This window comes from Cherax quadricarinatus, chromosome 26 (genome assembly GCF_038502225.1).
Source record: "Cherax quadricarinatus isolate ZL_2023a chromosome 26, ASM3850222v1, whole genome shotgun sequence".
Lineage (NCBI taxonomy): Eukaryota > Metazoa > Arthropoda > Malacostraca > Decapoda > Parastacidae > Cherax > Cherax quadricarinatus.
In genome coordinates, this window is record NC_091317.1 from 16,789,599 (window position 1) to 16,815,665 (window position 26,067).

Consider the following 26,067-nt stretch of genomic DNA (forward strand, 5'->3'; position numbering starts at 1 on the left):
CTCTCCCCCCACTGTTCTACCCCCCACCTACCCTCCCCCACCCCCTCCATTCCCAAGACACCTGGCGTGTGTTCCAAGTGTTTAGGCACTTGTAGGCGAGAGGGACATATCATCCTAATCCACAACGGCCTAAAACACCATTGGAGAGGCCAGTATTTTCGCTCTTACGCACCTGAGATGCGTACCTACTGCGCCAGGCTCTCCTTAGTTAATTCTTACTTAATAATGCTGACACTCTGTCTTCATTTCCTGGAGGCTGGGTCTTGTTTGCTTCCCTGGCTGTGTGAAGGGATCGTGATCCAGGGAACGAGAGCTAAACTCTCATTCCTTGGATCCGGACCTTATTGCCTCCCATTCTCCAAGAGCTGTAAGAAATTAATACAATGGTAGAGTATATTGAGACTATGTAAATAATACCCAGAGTGGGAGGTATGGCACTGTATTGTGGTGTATGGCACTGTATTGTGGTGTATGGCACTGTATTGTGGTGTATGGCACTGTATTGTGATGTATGGTACTGTATTGTGATGTATGGTACTGTATTGTGGTGTATGGCACTGTATTGTGGTGTATGGTACTGTATTGTGGTGTATGGCACTGTATTGTGGTGTATGGCACTGTATTGTGGTGTATGGCACTGTATTGTGGTGTATGGCACTGTATTGTGATGTATGGTACTGTATTGTGGTGTATGGCACTGTATTGTGGTGTATGGCACTGTATTGTGGTGTATGGTACTGTATTGTGGTGTATGGCACTGTATTGTGGTGTATGGCACTGTATTGTGGTGTATGGCACTGTATTGTGGTGTATGGTACTGTATTGTGGTGTATGGCACTGTATTGTGGTGTATGGCACTGTATTGTGGTGTATGGCACTGTATTGTGGTGTATGGCACTGTATTGTGGTGTATGGCACTGTATTGTGATGTATGGTACTGTATTGTGGTGTATGGCACTGTATTGTGATGTATGGTACTGTATTGTGGTGTATGGCACTGTATTGTGGTGTATGGCACTGTATTGTGGTGTATGGTACTGTATTGTGGTGTATGGCACTGTATTGTGGTGTATGGCACTGTATTGTGATGTATGGTACTGTATTGTGGTGTATGGCACTGTATTGTGATGTATGGTACTGTATTGTGGTGTATGGCACTGTATTGTGGTGTATGGCACTGTATTGTGGTGTATGGTACTGTATTGTGGTGTATGGCACTGTATTGTGGTGTATGGCACTGTATTGTGGTGTATGGCACTGTATTGTGGTGTATGGTACTGTATTGTGGTGTATGGCACTGTATTGTGGTGTATGGCACTGTATTGTGGTGTATGGCACTGTATTGTGGTGTATGGCACTGTATTGTGGTGTATGGCACTGTATTGTGATGTATGGTACTGTATTGTGGTGTATGGCACTGTATTGTGGTGTATGGCACTGTATTGTGGTGTATGGTACTGTATTGTGGTGTATGGCACTGTATTGTGGTGTATGGCACTGTATTGTGGTGTATGGCACTGTATTGTGGTGTATGGTACTGTATTGTGGTGTATGGCACTGTATTGTGGTGTATGGTACTGTATTGTGGTGTATGGCACTGTATTGTGGTGTATGGCACTGTATTGTGGTGTATGGCACTGTATTGTGATGTATGGCACTGTATTGTAGTGTATGGCACTGTATTGTTGGGTATGGCACTGTATTGTGGTGCATGGCACTGTATTGTTGTGTATGGCACTGTATTGTGGTGTATGGCACTGTATTGTGGTGTATGGCTCTGTATTGTGGTGTATGGCACTGTATTGTGGTGTATGGCATTGTATTGTGGTGTTTGGCACTGTATTGTGCAGTATGGCACTGTATTGTGGTGTATGGTACTGTAGTGTGGTGTATGGCTCTGTATTGTGGTGTATGGCACTGTATTGAGGTGTATAGCACTGTATTGTGGTGTATGGCACTGTATTGTGGTGTATGGCACTGTACTGCGGTGTATGGCACTGTATTGTGGTGTATGGTACTGTATTGTGGTGTATGACACTGTATTGTGGTGTATGGCACTGTATTGTGGTGTATGGCACTGTATTGTGGTGTATGGCACTGTATTGTGGTGTATGGCACTGTATTGTGGTGTATAGCACTGTATTGTGGTGTATGGCACTGTATTGGGGTGTATAGCATTGTACTGTGGTGTATGGCACTGTATTGTGGTGTATGGCATTGTGTTGTGGTGTATGGCACTGGTTTATGGTGTATGACACTGTATTGTGGTGTATGGCACTGTACTGTGGTGTATGACACTGTATTGTGGTGTATGGAACTGTATTGTGGTGTATGACACTGTATTGTGGTGTATGACACTGTATTGTGGTGCATGGCACTGTATTGTGGTGTATGGCCCTGTATTGTGGTGTATGGCATTGTGTTGTGGTGTATGGCACTGTATTGTGGTGTATGGCACTGTATTGTGGTGTATGGCACTGTATTGTGGTGTATGACACTGTATTGTGGTGTGTGGCACTGTATTGTGGTGTATGGCCCAGTATTGTGGTGTATGGCATTGTGTTGTGGTGTATGGCACTGTATTGTAGTGTATGGCACTGTATTGTGGTGTATGGCACTGTATTATGGTGTATGGCACTGTATTGTGGTGTATGGCATTGTGTTGTGGTGTATGGCACTGTATTGTGGTGTATGGCACTGTATTGTGGTGTATGGCATTGTAGTGTTGTGTTTGGCACTGTATTGTGGTGTATTGCATTGTATTATAGTTTATGACACTGTATTATGGTGTATGACACTGTATTGCGGTGTACCACACTGTATTATAGTGTATGACACTGTGAGTACTGTATTGTGGTGCATAGCACTGTATTGTGGTGTATGACACTGTATTGCGGTGTATGGCATTGTATTGTGGTGTATGGCACTGTATTGTGGTGTATGGCACTGTATTGTGGTGTATGGCACTGTATTGTGATGTATGGCACTGTATTTTGGCGCATGACACTGTATTGTGGTGTATAGCCCTGCATTGTGGTGTATGGCACTGTATTGTGGTGTATGGCACTGTATTGTGGTGTATGGCACTGTATTGTGATGTATGGCACTGTATTTTGGCGTATGACTCTGTATTGTGATGTATGGCACTGTATTTTGGCGTATGACTCTGTATTGTGGTGTATAGCCCTGCATTGTTGTGTATGGCACTGTATTGTGGTGTATGACACTGTATTATGGTGTATAATGTACAGTGTATATTGTATCCTGTGAAGATACAGTCTCAGGATAGTATATGTCTTTAAAAATGAAGTCAAAATTGCGTTTAATGAATCAAGTTGATGGAAAATGAGGTAAACCTCAGAGGATTTGGGATGTCGTGAACAAGGCTCACCTGTATGGAAGCATCCAAGGTATCTGCTACACGATCCCGAGGTCCAAGGGAGAAGGGAGACCCGTGTAGGGAGTCTGGAAATACAAACCAGCACATTAATTATTGGTTGGGTTTAGCGCTTTCCCCCCATTAAATATAATAATTAAAATCTACCATTTTTTTGCAGAGTTAAATTTACAAAAGGTAATGTGTGTGTGTGTGTGTGTGTGTGTGTGTGTGTGTGTGTGTGTGTGTGTGTGCTCACCTAGTTGAGGTTGCAGGGGTCGAGTCCTAGCTCCTGGCCCCGCCTCTTCACTGGTCGATACTAGATCACTCTCCCTGAACCGTGAGCTTTATCGTACCTCTGCTTAAACCTATGTATGGATCCTGCCTCCACTACATCGCTTCCCAAACTATTCCACTTCCTGACTGCTCTGTGGCTGAAGAAATACTTCCTAACATCCCTGTGATTTATCTGTGTCTTCAACCTCCAACTGTGTCCCCTTGTTGCTGTGTCCCATCTCTGGAACATCCTGCCTTTGTCCACCTTGTCAATTCCTCTCAGTATTTTGTATGTCGTTATCATTTCCCCCCCTATCTCTCCTGTCCTCCAGTGTCGTCAGGTCGATGTTCCTTAACCTCTCCTCGTAGGACATACCTCTTAGCTCTGGGACTAGTCTTGTTGCAAACCTTTGCACTTTCTCTAGTTTCTTCACGTGCTTGGCTAGGTGTGGGTTCCAAACTGGTGCCGCATACTCCAATATGGGCCTAACGTACACGGTGTACAGGGTCCTGAATGATTCCTTATTAAGATGTCGGAATGCTGTTCTGAGGTTTGCTAGGCGCCCATATGCTGCAGCAGTTATTTGGTTGATGTGCGCTTCAGGAGATGTGCCTGGTGTTATACTCACCCCAAGATCTCTTTCCTTGAGTGAGGTTTGTAGTCTCTGGCCCCCTAGACTGTACTCCGTCTGCGGCCTTCTTTGCCTTTCCCCAATCTTCATGGGTTTGCACTTGGTGGGGTTGAACTCCAGGAGCCAATTGCTGGACCAGGTCTGCAGCCTGTCCAGATCCCTTTGTAGTTCTGCCTGGTCTTCGACCGAATGAATTCTCATCAACTTCACGTCATCTGCAAACAGGGACACTTCGGAGTCTATTCCTTCCGTCATGTGTGTGTGTGTGCACGTGTACGTGCACACACACACACACAAGTGCTTTGGCGATCCCACTCACCCAAAAGAACACATACAAAGTTTTAAGAATACGCACGACACAGCTCATCCTCCAGCTGAATGATTGCATTCTTACACTCAAAAGAAACCATACCCCCGGCCGGGATTGAACCCGCGGTCATAGAGTCTCAAAACTCCAGCCCGTCGCGTTAGCCACTAGACCAGCTAGCCACAATAAGATTCATCCAACTAGGTATATTTCTACACCATAGGAAAGTTAGTCATGTTGACGGCAGTGAAGGGACTTGAGCTAGAGTTCGTCACGGCCACGCTAGCTGGAGATTCGTCTGTAAAAACTTGCATTTGTGGTCACAGAGGTGCCTGTGCTAACTTTCCTATGGTGTAGAAATATACCTAGTTGGATGAATCTTATTGTGGCTAGCTGGTCTAGTGGCTAACGCGACGGGCTGGAGTTTTGAGACTCTATGACCGCGGGTTCAATCCCGGCCGGGGGTATGGTTTGTTTGCAATCGTGTCATTACGATTTCTTGAGTCATGGTACACTCAAAAGTTCAGGAACCAAGATTTGACCCCCAGGAGGCAGAAACTGGCGAGTGCACACCTATGTATCAAGTTAATGACCAAGCTTCCTACTAACTCCTGTTTCATTAAGGCCTCAACACTAGAGTAATGTAACAACTTAATATAAACACTGAGAAATACTTACAATTTTCCATCCTTCATTTACATAAAATTTGCATACATGCAATATTTACCACGGCGCCTACCAGTCTGGCTGGGTAATAATAATAATAATAATAATAATAATAATAATAATAATAATGATAATAATAATAATAATAATAATAATAATAATAATAATAATAATAATAATAATAATAATAATAATGTAAATTATTTATTCCTGAAGATTGGTTTGTACATCGAGGTGGTGATTCTTGGACGTGTAACTGTCGCAAGTATATTAACTATGTACGTGTATAGTGTACATGCATGTCTCACTGTATATGTATAGTGTACATGTATGCCTCACTGTATATGTATAGTGTACATGCATGCCTCACTGTACATGTATAGTGTACATGTATGCCTCACTGTACATGTGTAGTGTACATGCATGCCTCACTGTACATGTATAGTGTACATGTATGCCTCGCTGTTCATGTGTAGTGTACGTGCATACCTCACTGTACATGTATAGTGTACGTGCATACCTCACTGTACATGTATAGTGTACATGTATGCCTCGCTGTACATGTATAGTGTACGTGCATGCCTCACTGTACATGTATAGTGTACGCGCATGCTTCACTGTACATGTATAGTGTACATGTATGCCCTACTGTACGTGTTCTAACAATATACTGCTACTACTCTCTGTATGTAAATATTATCCATATAATACCTTAAAAGTGCATCAATACTGTGTATGTACGCCTCTTTACACGTGTTGCAGCACTGTACATATATGATCCTTGTATAATATTATATATTTACACTTATATATAACTCTTGCTTTCATATTCTTTTCTTCTCACAGTCACAATCATCATTACTACTTATTTAGCAAAACAGTAAAGCAATGAATGTTATCTTCCTGTGGTGTCTAAGGCATGTAGATAGCCCAGGACGATAATATTTATTGTTTTACTGGGTTATCTAGCGTAGGTCCATTATGATACCATCCTCCGGTTCCATTAAGAGAGGAAGTATGTATTCTTCACAAGATCCGCTATCATGCTGCCCGCTGTACACTAACGACCTTATAATACACACTGTCTCTCTAATAGTATCAGTACATACTAACTATCAGACACACCCTGTATTAACACCAGTCTGTAAGTGCAATTATTATTAACAAAATTCTATACAAAAAATACTCTTGTATTTAACTCTCTTTTTCATAGTATTCTTTAGTTTATTTTTTTTGAATTGTTTCTTGACATAAAAACACTTGTGGAAATTAAAACTCATTTTCTCAAGTTGCTGGACAGTTTTCTTGCTTACATGCATTTGGTAAAGAGTTTTGGCCTCATTATACGTTAGCTCACCAGGTGCCTTTAATTGTATCGACCGCACGTGGGTCATTATAGGCTGCAAATCACTTGAACACTAACATCAAGAATAGCTTTATCTTTAAGATAAGAATTAATTTTGAGTATCAGTGTATACACAGAGTAAAACTCAGGTGTAGACAGAGAGAATGATGAGTGATGTTTATTTTTCATTTTTTAACTATTGTTATATTAAGGCAGAAGTACTGAAGTCAGAGCAGTCATACAGCACCTGGGAAATGGTAGGCAGGTTCCATCCAAGGAAGGGGAGGACAAGTTTAGTTACCTCACTGGAGGAGATCTTGGTCCGAGATCCTCATTTCACTGATGAGGATCTCAGATCGTCATCTAAATGTACAGACGCTGTTCTCCTTTTATTGTCGTGTGTTCTTCTTCGACCAGTGAAGAGATTTCAAGACGCACTGATGCTCTCTCTTTATCATACGCGGAGATACGAACCTTTCAACGTATATACACCGTTTGTGCTATTTAGTTTGTTATATATCAAAACAGTTGACAACATGAGGGTCGTCAGAGCTGCCTATAATTTATACATGAACAATTAACAATATATTAATAATTTAGAAATGAAAGAAAGTAATCTATACGTACAGACAGAGCTACAGAAATATAAGCCTTTCAGTATATATCCACAGATATTAACCTCTCAGTGAATATGCTACAGGATGTGTGGAATTTGCACACGGAGTGAGCATCCCGGTCAACTCTAGTTGTTCAACTTTCCCAGGTTTCAACAGTTCAGCTGAATTGCATTCTCTAACCATGTAGACGAATTGTTGAAAATATTACTGTTTTACACTGAGTGTAATTTTGACACAAGAGAATCCCTGCTGCTGGCGAGGGACTCCTGATCTCAATAATTAGATCTATCCTCTTCCTCTGATCAACCCTAATTACATCCCATTCTCCAGGCATCGTAAGACCCTTACAGGTTAAGCCCTTCCCGGTTCGTATATTTATACTAACAGTTAATCTGAAGTATTTTACTATTAAAGGCAAGATTGACTGGGGTCACCCTGAGACTGTATCCAATATGGTTTCCAAAAATTTCTACCTTTGTCGAGACAGAATTTTCAATGTCTTCTGGCTGTATTATAATGAAGGTACGACAATACCAACACGTAGAAGAGAAATATACATGTGCAACAGTGAGGTATCTTTATTTCAGAAACATTTCGCCTATACAGAAGGCTTGTTTAGTGGAAACCAGAGGAGACTAAATATGCTTCTGAAGCCTACCGTGTACACGGAAAGTTTCGGTATTAAGGATACCTAAGTGTTGCATGATACAAGTTACGGTGTATTTAAGTGGCATGGTATTACTCTGTATGTCTCTACTGAAGTTAAAAAAAAAGGCCACTGACTGGCGAAACGTCTGTCTAATAAAGATACCCAGGTGTTGCATATGTGTCATTATTTGCCCTAGTTCTGCTTAGAAATACCTAGTAATTAAGAGTCTTACCTAGAAATCAGAGTATTTAACTTGTTTGATGAAACAGGAATTACAAGCATTTAACATGTATGTTTTAACTTGAAATTCCAAGAATTAAACTTGAATATTTTGCTTTGAGATTCCAAGTATTTAACCTGTGCGTTTTACCCTGAAATTCCAAGCATTGAACATGAAAATTTTTGCCTTTAAGTTCAAAGTATTTAATCGGAATGTTCTTCTTAGATTTTCCCAGCCGATTTGTTCTCGTCAAATGCCAGCACAAACGACGTAGTGTGCATTAGCTTCAAGAACAAAGTTAAATTTAACCTAGTATTTTTTTAACCCTTTTTAACATAAGCAACAGACTTCCCAAACACTGTGTGTGTCGCGGCCGTTTTAGTTTGAAGCCTATCTACTAAACAAGGGTCATTAAGGATGCTTGTCACCTGTTTTCCACAAGTCTAGGACGCTTGGGCCTTAAAATGGGACTTAAAGTTAACTTTCAGCGTAAATACTGAGAGGATTGCAGACCTCTCAGTGTATATATGCCGTGCCGAATAGGTAAAACATGCGATTTCGGCTTAAATAGCAACGCTCTTCTTGCCGAATAAGACAAGCGAAAATTTGTGTATGCAATAGTTTCGCAAAAATGATTCTGAACCTAACGAAAAAAAATATATTTCATTGTATTTGTTTATTATTAAAATACTGTAAACTTATCTAAAATATATTTAGTTAGATTAGGCTAAATTAAATGGCGCTTGCTATAATAAGGTTAGGTAAGTTTTCTAAGGTTCTTTTGGTACAAAATTATTAATTTTTACATTAATATAAATGAAAAAAAAATCTTTATGCGTGTAAGAGAAAATTTTAGAAAGGACTCAATTTTAAATGAGTTCTTGCTAATTGACCAGTTTTACCTATTCGGCACGACAAATACACTGATAGAGAGAGACACTACTCAGTGTATATTCAGTGAGAGAGAGACACTACTCCGTGTATATTCAGTGAGAGAGAGACACTACTCAGTGTATATTCAGTGAGAGACACCACTCCGTGTATATTCAGTGAGAGAGAGACACTACTCAGTGTATATTCAGTGAGAGAGAGACACTACTCAGTGTATATTCAGTGAGAGAGAGACACTACTCAGTGTATATTCAGTGAGAGAGAGACACTACTCCGTGTATATTCAGTGAGAGAGAGACACTACTCTGTATATATTCAGTGAGAGAGAGACACTACTCAGTGTATATTCAGTGAGAGAGAGACACTACTCCGTGTATATTCAGTGAGAGAGAGACACTACTCAGTGTATATTCAGTGAGAGAGAGACACTACTCCGTGTATATTCAGTGAGAGAGAGACACTACTCCGTGTATATTCAGTGAGAGAGAGACACCACTCCGTGTATATTCAGTGAGAGAGAGACACTACTCAGTGTATATTCAGTGAGAGAGAGACACTACTCCGTGTATATTCAGTGAGAGAGAGACACTACTCCGTGTATATTCAGTGAGAGAGAGACACTACTCCGTGTATATTCAGTGAGAGAGAGACACTACTCCGTGTATATTCAGTGAGAGAGAGGCACCACTCCGTGTATATTCAGTGAGAGAGAGGCACCACTCCGTGTATATTCAGTGAGAGAGAGACACCACTCAGTGTATATTCAGTGAGAGAGAGAGACACCACTCAGTGTATATTCAGTGAGAGAGAGACACCACTCAGTGTATATTCAGTGAGAGAGAGACACTACTCCGTGTATATTCAGTGAGAGAGAGACACCACTCAGTGTATATTCAGTGAGAGAGAGACACTACTCCGTGTATATTCAGTGAGAGAGAGACACCACTCAGTGTATATTCAGTGAGAGAGAGACACCACTCAGTGTATATTCAGTGAGAGAGAGACACTACTCCGTGTATATTCAGTGAGAGAGAGACACCACTCAGTGTATATTCAGTGAGAGAGAGACACCACTCAGTGTATATTCAGTGAGAGAGAGACACCACTCAGTGTATATTCAGTGAGAGAGAGACACTACTCCGTGTATATTCAGTGAGAGAGAGACACCACTCAGTGTATATTCAGTGAGAGAGAGACACCACTCCGTGTATATTCAGTGAGAGAGAGACACCACTCAGTGTATATTCAGTGAGAGAGAGACACCACTCAGTGTATATTCAGTGAGAGAGAGGCACCACTCCGTGTATATTCAGTGAGAGAGAGACACCACTCCGTGTATATTCAGTGAGAGAGAGGCACCACTCCGTGTATATTCAGTGAGAGAGAGACACCACTCCGTGTATATACCTTCGTGATCCTTTCAGAAGAAATCATCATAAAAAAAATTTCGCTGTGTTGACACATAATGAAGTGTATATTTCTCTGTGAATAAATTTGCTTAATGGGAACATGTGGGTCTATTATGAGCAACAAGGGAGTTTATTTTACTGGGCGCACTCACGTATGATGAAGATGACTTTATGTAAATAAAAAATGTAGATGACTTCTTGTAATTAATAAAGAACTTAATGTGATAAAAGTCGAACCAGGTGAAACAATGTAGCAAAGGGAGAGTTTTTAATATAACGTTTCGCCCAGTAAAAGGCTTTATCAGTCCTCTCACAGATTTGCTCAGTAATAACCCACATGGACACAAACTCGAAAGATTAATTGGTCTGAATATTTCGATCCCCTTCTGGGATCCTCTTCAGCAGATATATACAAGAATACATAGGGAAGGTTACACCTCACCCGGTACACCTGAGTCGTGTCCACCAGTGGCTGGGTGAGAAGACAGGCCCTGAAAATTTGGGTAGGAAGTTCCTTTGTGTTATGTGACTCCTGATGTTGTACTGGGAGTCTGTGTTCGAACTGGCGCTGGTATGTACTTCCTGAGAGTGAATTTTGAAATGACGTCTGGTTTCCATTGTCCCTGTGACATGTTGAAATTGGGAGTGGTAACTGTGAGGGCAAATTCTATGATTCTGTTTTTTTATTTGCATTGTGATTGGTGTTTGGTGGTGGTAGTTTCCCAGTGAATGTTGTGTGTTGATGCTGTTATATTGAAAAATTACTGAATTATCCTGTGTATAACGTATTGTCCTCTGGTGTTCAATGATCCTTGTAGACAGCGTTTAGACTGTCTACGCTACGTATGCTTGGTTGCAGTCTTTATATAGTATCTGATAAACTCCTGGTGTGTCTTGCATTGCTGAATATTTGTGTTTCTTGGAAAACAGATTCCTCAATGTGTTGGGAAAGAATGTGATTATGTTGGTTACTTTGTTGAGACGATTGAATGTACCTTGGTGGTAGTGTACCATGAGTTGAGAGTCGCTGGTTGAAGTTGGGTTATCAACTAAGATTTTGCAATAGCTGATATTTGCATTCTTTTCTCCCTGCTTAATAAACTAGTCAGTGAATCTAATTTGGAGAATTGTGTTTTAAGATTTGTTTTTTCTTGGTCTAACTATGGGGGGAGGGGAGCTGAATATCCCGAGTGCACGTAAACACAGGCTTGAGATAGCGCTCTTCTTATAAATGAATATAGTTGGCAGTGTGAGTGGGCTTCCTATAAACTGAGAATTCAACCTAATCAATATTTCTACTGAAGAGGCTCCCAGGAGATCGAAATGTACAGACCAATTATTCTTTTGGGTTTTGTCTCCATGTGGGTTATTACTGAGCAAAGAAGAAAAGTGTTCATTGTACTGTAGTTATCCACACACACACACACACACACACACACACACACACACACACACACACACACATATATATATATATATATATATATATATATATATATATATATATATATATATATATATATATATATATATATATATATATATATATATATATATATATATTATATATATATATATATATATATATATATATATATATATATTTATATATTTATATATAAATATATATACATACATATATATGTATATATATATATATATATATATATATATATATATATATATATATATATATATATATATGTGTGTGTGTGTGTGTGTGTGTGTGTGTGTGTGTGGGTGTGTGTGTGTGTGTGTGTGTGTGTGTGCTGGAGGTACGTGAGGCATTACGTAGAATGAAAGGGGGTAAAGCAGCTGGAACTGATGGGATCATGACAGAAATGTTAAAAGCAGGGGGGGATATAGTGTTGGAGTGGTTGGTACTTTTGTTTAATAAATGTATGAAAGAGGGGAAGGTACCTAGGGATTGGCGGAGAGCATGTATAGTCCCTTTATATAAAGGGAAAGGGGACAAAAGAGATTGTAAATATTATAGAGGAATAAGTTTACTGAGTATACCAGGAAAAGTATACGGTAGGGTTATAATAGAAAGAATTAGAGGTAAGGCAGAATGTAGGATTGCGGATGAGCAAGGAGGCTTCAGAGTGGGTAGGGGATGTGTAGATCAAGTGTTTACATTGAAGCATATATGTGAACAGTATTTAGATAAAGGTAGGGAAGTTTTTATTGCATTTATGGATTTAGAAAAGGCATATGATAGAGTGGATAGGGGAGCAATGTGGCAGATGTTGCAAGTATATGGAATAGGTGGTAAGTTACTAAATGCTGTAAAGAGCTTTTATGAGGATAGTGAGGCTCAGGTTAGGGTGTGTAGAAGAGAGGGAGACTACTTCCCGGTAAAAGTAGGTCTTAGACAGGGATGTGTAATGTCACCATGGTTGTTTAATATATTTATAGATGGGGTTGTAAAAGAAGTAAATGCTAGGGTGTTCGGGAGAGGGGTGGGATTAAATTATGGGGAATCAAATTCAGAATGGGAAATGACACAGTTACTTTTTGCTGATGATACTGTGCTTATGGGAGATTCTAAAGAAAAATTGCAAAGGTTAGTGGATGAGTTTGAGAATGTGTGTAAAGGTAGAAAGTTGAAAGTGAACATAGAAAAGAGTAAGGTGATGAGGGTATCAAATGATTTAGATAAAGAAAAATTGAATATCAAATTGGGGAGGAGGAGTATGGAAGAAGTGAATGTTTTCAGATATTTGGGAGTTGACGTGTCGGCGGATGGATTTATGAAGGATGAGGTTAATCAAAGAATTGATGAGGGAAAAAAGGTGAGTGGTGCGTTGAGGTATATGTGGAGTCAAAAAACGTTATCCATGGAGGCAAAGAAGGGAATGTATGAAAGTATAGTAGTACCAACACTCTTATATGAATGTGAATCTTGGGTGGTAAATGCAGCAGCGAGGAGACGGTTGGAGGCAGTGGAGACGTCCTGTCTAAGGGCAATGTGTGGTGTAAATATTATGCAGAAAATTCGGAGTGTGGAAATTAGGAGAAGGTGTGGAGTTAATAAAAGTATTAGCCAGAGGGCAGAAGAGGGGTTGTTGAGGTGGTTTGGTCATTTAGAGAGAATGGATCAAAGTAGAATGACATGGAAAGCATATAAATCTATAGGGGAAGGAAGGAGGGGTAGGGGTCGTCCTCGAAAGGGTTGGAAAGAGGGGGTAAAGGAGGTTTTTTGGGCTAGGGGCTTGGATTTCCAGCAAGCGTGCATGAGCGTGTTAGATAGGAGTGAATGGAGGCGAATGATACTTGGGACCTGACGATCTGTTGGAGTGTGAGCAGGGTAATATTTAGTGAAGGGATTCAGGGAAACCGGTTATGTTCATATAGTCGGACTTGAGTCCTGGAAATGGGAAGTACAATGCCTGCACTTTAAAGGAGGGGTTTGGGATATTGGCAGTTTGGAGGGATATGTTGTGTATCTTTATACGTATATGCTTCTAAGCTGTTGTATTCTGAGCACCTCTGCAAAAGCAGTGATAATGTGTGAGTGTGGTGAAAGTGTTGAATGATGATGAAAGTATTTTCTTTTTGGGGATTTTCTTTCTTTTTTGGGTCACCCTGCCTCGGTGGGAGACGGCCGACTTGTTGAAAAAAAAAAAGAAAAAGAAAAAATATATATATATATATATATATATATATATATATATATATATATATATATATATATATATATATATATATATATAAATTTTAAGAGAGCTGCTGTCTCCCACAAGCGCTTCTGGATTAATTACTCTCGCTGGTAAAATATATCGAAAACTGAGGCCTTTAATTAATGATAATGAAAACGGATTGAAGAGACTGACTCGTTCATAAGACTCGTTCATAAGACTCGTTCATAAGACTCGTTCATAAGACTCGTTCATAAGACTCGTTCATAAGACTCGTTCATAAGACTCATTCATATTACTTGTTCTTAACACTCGTTCTTAACATCCACCACCTAATTAAGGTTTATATAGGGCCAGAAATCTAATATACAATTTTGCTGCTCAGTAATCCAGACAAATCTATACAGAGTACAATAAATTCAGCAAATACATTCCACTGAGTACGGTGCCTGAACCCTGTACAACGATTAATACGATACCCGAGCATGTGAATATGATACCCGAGCATGTGAGTACGATACCCGAGCATGTGAGTACGATACCCGAGCATGTGAGTACGATACCCGAGCATTTGAGTATGATACCCGAGCATTTGAGTATGATACCCGAGCATGTGTGTACGATACCCGAGCATGTGAGTATGATACCCGAGCATGTGAGTACGATACCCGAGCATGTGAGTATGGTACCCGAGCATGTGAGTGCGATACCCGAGCATTTGAGTATGATACCCGAGCATTTGAGTATGATACCCGAGCATGTGAGTACGATACCCGAGCATGTGAGTACGATACCCGAGCATGTGAGTACGATACCCGAGCATGTGAGTACGATACCCGAGCATGTGAGTACGATACTTGAAACCTTGAACTACATGTCTGAACCATCTGATAAACCTGACTACAATAGCTGCACGGAAAAAAATGGTACCTAAACCCTTGAGTGGGATAGTTAAACCCAGCTGGTCTTACTAGGGAAGGTACAGAGCACCTGTAAGGTAGTATAGAGTGAGAGCAGGTAAAGAGCCTTCTGGTTTACTATTCTGACCTCAGATGTTTAGAGAGAAGTGATACCTGCTCAGGAGATAAATTCAATGAAATATATATATATATATATATATATATATATATATATATATATATATATATATATATATATATATATATATATATATATATATATATATATATATATATATATATTCTTAAAGAAAGTTCTCAAAATAAAAAGAGTAAAAAAATATTAAGGTGGAATGAATGAACTCTGACAATGGCGACGTGAGTGTATGTACTCGGCTGTATTGCCGACCTGATGGATTTCCAGAGCTTTTCTATTCCGGAAGCCCGACCATGGAGCAGGTTTGAATGGTGCTTGCCTGATCAACCCGGCTGTTGCTGCTGGCGTCCTATTGGCCCGAATATCAGTCACAGCCTGTACCCAGATTTCGTACCGTCGACAGTGAAAAAAAAAAGTTGCGTTAGAGAGAAAACTTTCACTGTGGCAAGGTGTCGCTCTGTGCAGAGGTTCATCAGCCATAACTTGATAGAACTGTACGCATGTGTCCTGTTTGAACCCTTATGCGAGTGCTCGTGGCTTGGTTAGTAGCGTCCTCAGCTCATACACTGAAGGTCCGGGGATCGATCCCGATGCAGGTGAAACGTTGGGCATGTTTCCATACACCTGCTGTCCCTGTTCACCTAGCAGTAAGTAGGTACCTGGGGGTGTTAGCCGACTGTATTGGGTCGCATCCTGGGGGACAAGATTAACCTAATTTGCCATAAATGCTCTGCAAAACTAGAGGGTCACCTTATGTATAATATACCAATGATTGTATTAATGTTGGTAGAATTACAGACAATATGTTGGATAAAAGGACTCTAGTCCAACTAATGTGACATTTTATTGTGGCAACGTTTCGCTCTCCAGGAGCTTTATCAAGCCATGGACACAAAAGGTATATATAGGCTTAGAGTAAGTTGCAAGCCACTACAACGACTGCATTGTGGCTTACGCCTCACTCTAAGCCTATATATATATACCCTCTGTGTCCATGTATTGTTTATAATGACATGGTAAAGCTCCTGGAGAGCGAAACGTTGTCGCAATAAAATGTCACATTAGTTGTACTTGTGTCCTTGTACCTAATATACCAATGATATCAACTAGGTCTGTAAAAGTTGTATTATCTATTTATTATTATTATTATTATTATTATTATTATTATTATTATTATTATTATTATTATTATTATTATTATTATTATTATTATTATTATTATTATTATTATTATTATTATTATTATTATTATTATTATTATTATTATTATTATTATTATTTTTATTATTATTATTATTATTATTATTATTATTATTATTATTATTATTATTATTGTTATTATTATTATTATTATTATTATTTTTATTATTATTATTATTATTATTATTATTATTATTATTATTATTATTATTATTATTATTATTATTATTATTATTACCAAAGACAGAAAAGATGTAGCGAGTTTGACATATATTTATTTGGATTATCCCTTTGCAAGCAAAAGACACTCAATAAACTGCAGCTACCCTGTCCTTCTGTTGATCGGAATTGATTACTATCCATTCGTCAGAGAATGTATGACTAATGGCCTTTCATAATAATAAATAACTAGGGATAAACTGGTTTACAAGTATGAACACTCTAGTGGGCAGAAACTAGGTCAAATATAGACATGTGGTGAAGTTGGCATCGCAGGGTCAGAATTAGGGGCAGGATTTGAGCAGTGAGTAAAGAAAGGTAGGTGAGAGACAAATAGAGAGAGAGAGAGAGAGAGAGAGAGAGAGAGAGAGAGAGAGAGAGAGAGAGAGAGAGAGAGAGAGAGAGAGAGAGAGAGAGAGAGAGAGAGAGAGAGAGACCCAGCCAGCGGAGCATCAGGATTCATTATAGTAAGCAAAACGGTACAGAAATTTACAGACGCCGTCCCAACAACAGCAAAAATAAAGCATAATAATCGAAAGACATTGAAACAACGTAATGGAAAATAATCTGATAATCTCTTAATGGACTTGGCCCCCAAAGGCAATATTTGACATTCAAAATAAAAAAAGTAATTCATTATAGCCTGACGAACACTTATTTTGATTTCTCCTTCTGAATGAAGGTTGGGTAAGAGTTACGCTAAGAGAGGATGACACGAGGCAACTCGCTGGTGAAGACTAAGAACAGCTCAGTGTGTGTCCAGACCTGGTCACTCTCTCTCAGGAGTCGTCGTTACTACCACCACCTGGCAGCAATGACTACCTCAAACGGTCCTGCTGTTATACCACCCAATAAGAGAGACCACACCCAACGACGATAGTCTACAGTAACTACAACTACCTGCCATTATAGACCACGAACAGCGAGGATAGTTTACACCACCCAACATCAGAGACATTGTCTCGTGTATAATAATTCTGGAAATACTCTACGTTAGCCCAAGACATCTTAAGTGTTAGCCCACAGTTGGTGCGATGAGACAGTGACATCTGAGGGAACATCTTCGACATGACGTAACTGAGGAAGCTATACGACGTTGGCGTGACGTATGGTGAGAAACGTTGGAATATCATTTGAATGCCGACTGTTACGACGATGAGGCTGGCACCTCGTTATAGACTGAGAGTGTGGAAGGCGTGTGAGGTTGTTCCGGCTGTCTGGCAAGGATGATATGGTACGAGTGTGAGGTCTGCAGGATGATGGATGATGTCAGGCTGACATGTGAGGATAGACGTTGATGCCAGAGGATGAGAGAACTGATGAGAGCGGTCAAAACTGCTGGAGGACAGAGCACTTCCTAGCAAGGCTGAGGGACTGATCACCTCAAACTACTACTGCTACGTGTTTTCCAACGTCTCCAGGATTATTCTTTGTATAGGAGTGATAAAGGCAGAGGTTGGTGAAGCTTCTCCCCAATGTACCCAGGTATTGCACATGTGTTTTATTCATCTACATGACGGTTTTACAAGCCATTACTTATAAAATTATGTGGTATTCCTAAACGGCCGTCACATATGAGTTAGGTCATTATATAATCGTGCGTCAGTCATTCCCCGAGAAGCTCATTAGCATACTGGCAGGTGTTGAACGTTTGAAGCAAATCACAAGAGATTTTCTCTAGTTAGCGCACGGAAACTAAAATCAGTAATTGTCAGGTGACAGAGTATAGGCAGTACCACAAGAATAGAGGCACACTGCAGCAGACCCACTGGCCCATACTAGGCAGATCCTTCTCTAAAACATCTATTCCCACCCACCCATATGAAGGGCAGGGGATATACAGACGGGCAGCAGACAGTCCTACACATGAAGGGCAAGAGGGAGGGGCAGTAGACAATCCTACACATGAGGGGCAGGGGAGGGACAGCAGACAACCCTGAACATAAAAGACAGGGGGAAGAGGCAACAAACATTGATGAATGTCAGTCACCTCATTGACGGTACCAACGACAGGAACGAATGACGTCATGATAGTGCTTGACCCTTATTTCGAGACAGAAAAAGGAGAGAATGAGGAGAGTGAGATACAAAGAGACAAAGTGAGGAGACAGAAAAGAAACGTAGGGAGGAGAGGTAGACAGATGAAGGAAAGGAGAGAGAAGCAGAGAATGCAAAGAAGAGAGTTTAAATAGTGGTAGTCAGGAAAGAAGGACGGAGAAGAGGGGAAATTAGAGAGGGAAAGGGAGAGAGAGAGAGAGAGAGAGAGAGAGAGAGAGAGAGAGAGAGAGAGAGAGAGAGAGAGAGAGAGAGAGAGAGAGAGAGAGAGAGAGAGAGAGAGAGAGAGAGAGACGGAGACAGAGAGACAGAGAGACAGAGAGACAGAGAGACAGAGACAGACAGATAGACAGACAGACAGATAGACAGACAGAAAGACAGGGAGACAGACAGACAGAAAAACAGAGACAGGGAAACCTAAAATAAACGTGGAAGAAGAAACAGAGATAAGGAAAGAGGAATAGAAGGAAAAAAAAGATAATGGAAAAGAAAGATATCTACAAAGTTGTAAAGAAACAGGCTACAGTGAGTCTCCATCAAGTGGGTGACTGCTACTCTTTTCTTTCTGCATATGACATTTTTTTTAAACTTTATTAAAATCTATTAGATGAGACGTTGTTACTCTCAATTGACGATTTTTAACCAAAAATGAATTATACTCTTTTGTCACCTTGGTATGCGCTGTATAACCCATGAAGGTTTAACGCTAATTTTCAAAAAGAGGATGTTAGGATCTTGAGGACTGTGTGGGGTGCAATCTGTTGGTAAGATTCTTCGCCTTTTCTATGTTTCGGTGCTTTAAATCTCTCTCTCTCTCTCTCTCTCTCTCTCTCTCTCTCTCTCTCTCTCTCTCTCTCTCTCTCTCTCTCTCTCTCTCTCTCTCTCTCTCTCTCTCTCTCTCTCTCTCTCTCTCTATTATGTTAGGGGTTTCTTTTTCTTTGTATTCATCTTTTTCTCAACAGAGGTTCTTTGGCCGCCTCAACACCCGCCCGTTACACCTTGTAAACATTGTACAATTCTTGGCAATTTATCTGACGTGCCTAAATATTCTTCTATTCTACTTGTTGAAGGCTGCCAGTAGTGTTCCCTACTTCTTCTAAGTACCATCTAATACCTTCGCTTTCAACAATATGCGCATTTAGCATCAAAGTTGTTTTTTTTCTGTTCTCCGCTATCAGTCCGTGGTTCGGCAGCCCGTGAGGAGAGAAATCCACTAGAACGGATATTCGTTTTTGTTCTTTACGGATATTCTCTTCATGTTATGACTTCGTGCACATGCTGAATATCCAAAATGTAAACATTGTGGAAGCTGAGGTGTTTGCGTACCCACGGAGGTGCTGGTGAGTCCCAGCAGGTACCCACGGAGGTGTTGGTGAGTCCCACCAGGTACCCACGAAGGTGTTGGTGAGTCCCACCAGGTACCCACGGAGGTGTTGGTGAGTCCCATCAGGTACCCATGGAGGTGTTGGTGAGTCCCACCAGGTACCCACGGGGGTGTTGGTGAGTCCCAGCAGGTACCCAGGGAGGTGTTGGTGAGTCCCACCAGGTACCTACGGAGGTGTTGGTGAGTCCCAGCAGGTACCCACGGAGGTGTTGGTGAGTCCCGCCAGGTACCCAGGGAGGTGTTGGTGAGTCCCACCAGGTACTCACATCCACCTGGCAAGACAGTACTGGAAAATGAAAGTCTACATTCACTTGCCATTCACAAGACGTGGAGGACGCTGTCTTTATTCACCCATGTAACGCCAGAGGCGACCAAGACTCCAAAGGGGAAGGTGTTCTGTCTCAATCAAGATAGGAAGTACTACAGAGGCCAGTCTCCTGTGGAGGACCATCCACCAGAAAATTCCCGGTAGTTGCAGGGCTACATGTTCAGTGGTTGCATGTTCAGTGGTTGCATGTTCAGTGGTTGCATGTTCAGTGGTTGCATGTTCAGTGGTTGCATGTTCAGTGGTTGCATGTTCAGTGGTTGCATGTTCAGTGGGTGCATGTTCAGTGGTTGCATGTTCAGTGGTTGCATGTTCAGTGGTTGCATGTTCAGTGGTTGCATGTTCAGTGGTTGCATGTTCAGTGGTTGCCTGTTCCGTGGTTGCATGTTCAGTGGTTGCATGTTCAGTGGTTGCATGTTCAGTGGTTGCATGTTCAGTGGTTGCATGCTCAGTGGTTGCATGTTAAGTGGTTGCATGTTCAGCGGTTGCATGTTCAGTGGTTGCATGTTCAGTGGTTGCATGTTCAGTGGTTGCATGTTCAGTGGTTGCATGTTCAGTGGTTGCATGTTCAGTGGTTGCATGTTCAGTGGTTGCATGTTCAGTGGTTGCATGTTCAGTGGTTGCATGTTCAGTGGTTGCATGTTCAGTGGTTGCATGTTCAGTGGTTGCATGTTCAGTGGTTGCATGCTCACTGGTTGCATGTTCAGTGGTTGCATGTTCAGTGGTTGCATGCTCAGTGGTTGCATGTTCAGTGGTTGCATGTTCAGTGGTTGCATGCTCAGTGGTTGCATGTTCAGTGGTTGCATGCTCAGTGGTTGCATGTTCAGTGGTTGCATGTTCAGTGGTTGCAAGTTCAGTGGTTGCATGTTCAGTGGTTGCATGCTCAGTGGTTGCATGTTCAGTGGTTGCATGTTCAGTGGTTGCATGCTCAGTGGTTGCATGTTCAGTGGTTGCATGCTCAGTGGTTGCATGTTCAGTGGTTGCATGTTCAGTGGTTGCATGTTCAGTGGTTGCATGTTCAGTGGTTGCATGTTCAGTGGTTGCATGTTCAGTGGTTGCATGTTTAATGGTTGCATGTTCAGTGGTTGCATGTTCAGTGGTTGCATGTTCAGTGGTTGCATGTTCAGTGGTTGCATGTTCAGTGGTTGCATGTTCAGTGGTTGCATGCTCAGTGGTTGCATGTTCAGTGGTTGCATGTTCAGTGGTTGCATGTTTAGTGGTTGCATGTTCAGTGGTTGCATGCTCAGTGGTTGCATGTTCAGTGGTAGCATGTTCAGTGGTTGCATGTTCAGTGGTTGCATGTTCAGTGGTTGCATGCTCAGTGGTTGCATGTTCAGTGGTTGCATGTTCAGTGGTTGCATGTTCAGTGGTTGCATGTTCAGTGGTTGCATGTTCAGTGGTTGCATGTTCAGTGGTTGCATGTTCAGTGATTGCATGTTCAGTGGTTGCATGTTCAGTGGTTGCATGTTCAGTGGTTGCATGTTCAGTGGTTGCATGTTCAGTGGTTGCATGCTCAGTGGTTGCATGTTCAGTGGTTGCATGTTCAGTGGTTGCATGTTCAGTGATTGCATGTTCAGTGGTTGCATGCTCAGTGGTTGCATGTTCAGTGGTTGCATGTTCAGTGGTTGCATGTTCAGTGGTTGCATGTTCAGTGGTTGCATGTTCAGTGGTTGCATGTTCAGTGGTTGCATGCTCAGTGGTTGCATGCTCAGTGGTTGCATGTTCAGTGGTTGCATGTTCAGTGGTTGCATGTTCAGTGGTTGCATGTTCAGTGGTTGCATGTTCAGTGGTTGCATGTTCAGTGGTTGCATGTTCAGTGGTTGCATGTTCAGTGGTTGCATGTTCAGTGGTTGCATGTTCAGTGGTTGCATGTTCAGTGGTTGCATGTTCAGTGGTTGCATGTTCAGTGGTTGCATGCTCAGTGGTTGCATGTTCAGTGGTTGCATGTTCAGTGGTTGCATGTTTAGTGGTTGCATGTTCAGTGGTTGCATGCTCAGTGGTTGCATGTTCAGTGGTTGCATGTTCAGTGGTTGCATGTTCAGTGGTTGCATGTTCAGTGGTTGCATGCTCAGTGGTTGCATGTTCAGTGGTTGCATGTTCAGTGGTTGCATGTTCAGTGGTTGCATGTTCAGTGGTTGCATGTTCAGTGGTTGCATGTTCAGTGGTTGCATGTTCAGTGATTGCATGTTCAGTGGTTGCATGTTCAGTGGTTGCATGTTCAGTGGTTGCATGTTCAGTGGTTGCATGTTCAGTGGTTGCATGCTCAGTGGTTGCATGCTCAGTGGTTGCATGTTCAGTGGTTGCATGTTCAGTGATTGCATGTTCAGTGGTTGCATGCTCAGTGGTTGCATGTTCAGTGGTTGCATGTTCAGTGGTTGCATGTTCAGTGGTTGCATGTTCAGTGGTTGCATGTTCAGTGGTTGCATGTTCAGTGGTTGCATGCTCAGTGGTTGCATGTTCAGTGGTTGCATGTTCAGTGGTTGCATGTTCAGTGGTTGCATGTTCAGTGGTTGCATGTTCAGTGGTTGCATGTTCAGTGGTTGCATGTTCAGTGGTTGCATGTTCAGTGGTTGCATGTTCAGTGGTTGCATGTTCAGTGGTTGCATGTTCAGTGGTTGCATGTTCAGTGGTTGCATGTTCAGTGGTTGCATGCTCAGTGGTTGCATGCTCAGTGGTTGCATGCTCAGTGGTTGCATGTTCAGTGGTTGCATGCTCAGTGGTTGCATACTCAGTGGTTGCATGCTCAGTGGTTGCATGTTCAGTGGTTGCATGCTCAGTGGTTGCATGCTCAGTGGTTGCATGTTCAGTGGTTGCATTCTCAGTGGTTGCATGCTCAGTGGTTGCATGCTCAGTGGTTGCATGTTCAGTGGTTGCATGCTCAGTGGTTGCATGTTCAGTGGTTGCATGTTCAGTGGTTGCATGTTCAGTGGTTGCATGTTCAGTGGTTGCATGCTCAGTGGTTGCATGTTCAGTGGTTGGATGTTCAGTGGTTGCATGTTCAGTGGTTGCATGTTCAGTGGTTGCATGTTCAGTGGTTGCATGTTCAGTGGTTGCATGTTCAGTGGTTGCATGTTCAGTGGTTGCATGTTCAGTGGTTGCATGTTCAGTGGTTGCATGTTCAGTGGTTGTATGTTCAGTATTTGCATGTTCAGTGGTTGCATGTTCAGTGGTTGCATGCTCAGTGGTTGCATGCTCAGTGGTTGCATGTTCAGTGGTTGCATGCTCAGTGGTTGCATACTCAGTGGTTGCATGCTCAGTGGTTGCATGTTCAGTGGTTGCATGCTCAGTGGTTGCATGCTCAGTGGTTGCATGTTCAGTGGTTGCATGCTCAGTGGTTGCATGCTCAGTGGTTGCATGCTCAGTGGTTGCATGTTCAGTGGTTGCATGCTCAGTGGTTGCATGCTCAGTGGTTGTATGTTCAGTGGTTGCATGTTCAGTGGTTGCATGCTCAGTGGTTGCATGTTCAGTGGTTGCATGTTCAGTGGTTGCATGTTCAGTGGTTGCATGTTCACTGGTTGCATGTTCAGTGGTTGCATGTTCAGTGGTTGCATGTTCAGTGGTTGCATGTTCAGTGGTTGCATGCTCAGTGGTTGCATGCTCAGTGGTTGCATGTTCAGTGGTTGCATGCTCAGTGGTTGCATGCTCAGTGGTTGCATGCTCAGTGGTTGCATGCTCAGTGGTTGCATGTTCAGTGGTTGCATGCTCAGTGGTTGCATGCTCAGTGGTTGCATGTTCAGTGGTTGCATGCTCAGTGGTTGCATGCTCAGTGGTTGCATGTTCAGTGGTTGCATGCTCAGTGGTTGCATGTTCAGTGGTTGCATGTTCAGTGGTTGCATGTTCAGTGGTTGCATGTTCAGTGGTTGCATGTTCAGTGGTTGCATGTTCAGTGGTTGCATGTTCAGTGGTTGCATGTTCAGTGGTTGCATGTTCAGTGGTTGCATGTTCAGTGGTTGCATGTTCAGTGGTTGCATGTTCAATGGTTGCATGTTCAGTGGTTGCATGTTCAGTGGTTGCATGTTCAGTGGTTGCATGTTCAGTGGTTGCATGTTCAGTGGTTGCATGTTCAGTGGTTGCATGTTCAGTGGTTGCATGTTCAGTGGTTGCATGTTCAGTGGTTGCATGCTCAGTGGTTGCATGCTCAGTGGTTGCATGTTCAGTGGTTGCATGTTCAGTGGTTGCATGTTCAGTGGTTGCATGTTCAGTGGTTGCATGTTCAGTGGTTGCATGTTCAGTGGTTGCATGTTCAGTGGTTGCATGTTCAGTGGTTGCATGTTCAGTGGTTGCATGCAGTCAGTGTGGTTGCATGTTCAGTGGTTGCATGTTCAGTGGTTGCATGCTCACTGGTTGCATGCTCAGTGGTTGCATGTTCAGTGGTTGCATGTTCAGTGGTTGCATGTTCAGTGGTTGCATGTTCAGTGGTTGCATGCTCAGTGGTTGCATGTTCAGTGGTTGCATGTTCAGTGGTTGCATGTTCAGTGGTTGCATGTTCAGTGGTTGCATGTTCAGTGGTTGCATGCTCAGTGGTTGCATGTTCAGTGGTTGCATGTTCAGTGGTTGCATGCTCACTGGTTGCATGCTCAGTGGTTGCATGTTCAGTGGTTGCATGCTCAGTGGTTGCATGTTCAGTGGTTGCATGTTCAGTGGTTGCATGTTCAGTGGTTGCATGTTCAGTGGTTGCATGTTCAGTGGTTGCATGTTCAGTGGTTGCATGTTCAGTGGTTGCATGCTCAGTGGTTGCATGTTCAGTGGTTGCATGTTCAGTGGTTGTATGCTCACTGGTTGCATGCTCAGTGGTTGCATGTTCAGTGGTTGCATGTTCAGTGGTTGCATGTTCAGTGTGTTTTTCGTTCAGGTTAGAATAATTTAGCAAAGATCTTGTTAAAAAAAATATTTTTCTTCATTGAATCTTCTTCATTTCCTAATTATTATTATTATTATTATTATTATTATTATTATTATTATTATTATTATTTTTATTATTATTATTATTATTATTATATTATTATTATTATTATTATTATTATTATTATTATTATTATTATTATTATTATTATTATTATTATTGTTTTTATTATTATTAGTCCATTCTACAGGGAAAAGCCCAACTGCAGTTTTTTCCCTGACTCAGGGAAAAAAGAAAGGGAGCTGAAACGGAAAAGTGAGGAAAAAAACACCACTTTCCTTACTCAAAAACTTTAAGAATTTAAATTATGTCAGCTACATATTGGGGCGTCCCAGGTCGAGACCCAGACGTGACCCAGCAGCACGTCGAGAGGGAAGAGGGAGGGAAGAGTGAGGGGAGAGGGAGGGAAGAGGGAGGGAAGAGGGGTGTTAGTAGAACGAGAGGAGAGAGTTACCCAGAGGCACGTTAGAGAGGAGAGAGGGGATAAGAGTAGAGAGTAAGGGGAGAAAGTGAGAGAACAGCGGAGAGGAGAGGGTTAGGAGGAGGGAAGGATATCCATGAAGGTAGATAACTGGAATAATCAGTAAGAAGAGCTTTAATAATCGTGATAAACGATGACTAGAATAACCCAAAATGCATTATCGGCTTTTACAGTGCATAAGATTAGACAGTTTTAATAATCCGTAAAGACAGATGGTGTTAATATTCCACAAAGACAGATGGCTTTTATCGTACACAAAGAGATGGCTTTAATAACCCACATAGCTACATGGCTTTAATAACCCACATAGCTACGAGGCTTTAATAATCAACATAGCTACATGGCTTTAATAACCCACATAGCTACGAGGCTTTAATAATCAACATATCTACATGGCTTTAATAATCCCCGAGGA

The 26,067-nt window shown here is 41.7% G+C and overlaps 1 protein-coding gene across 11 annotated transcripts in view; it reads right to left on the reverse strand.

Annotated features, from left to right (window-relative positions):
- LOC128691649 (uncharacterized) overlaps positions 1-26,067 on the reverse strand; it is a 621,418-nt gene that overhangs the window by 132,841 nt on the left and 462,510 nt on the right. For all 11 annotated transcript variants that reach the window (XR_011392438.1, XM_070088825.1, XM_070088824.1 and 8 more), the window contains one exon: positions 3,392-3,465. Coding sequence is in view for 8 of the 11 variants with exons in the window: in XM_070088829.1 (XP_069944930.1) it covers positions 3,392-3,465 (74 nt within the window). In the remaining 3 variants the exon portion in view is untranslated. The remainder of the gene's footprint in view (positions 1-3,391; positions 3,466-26,067) is intronic.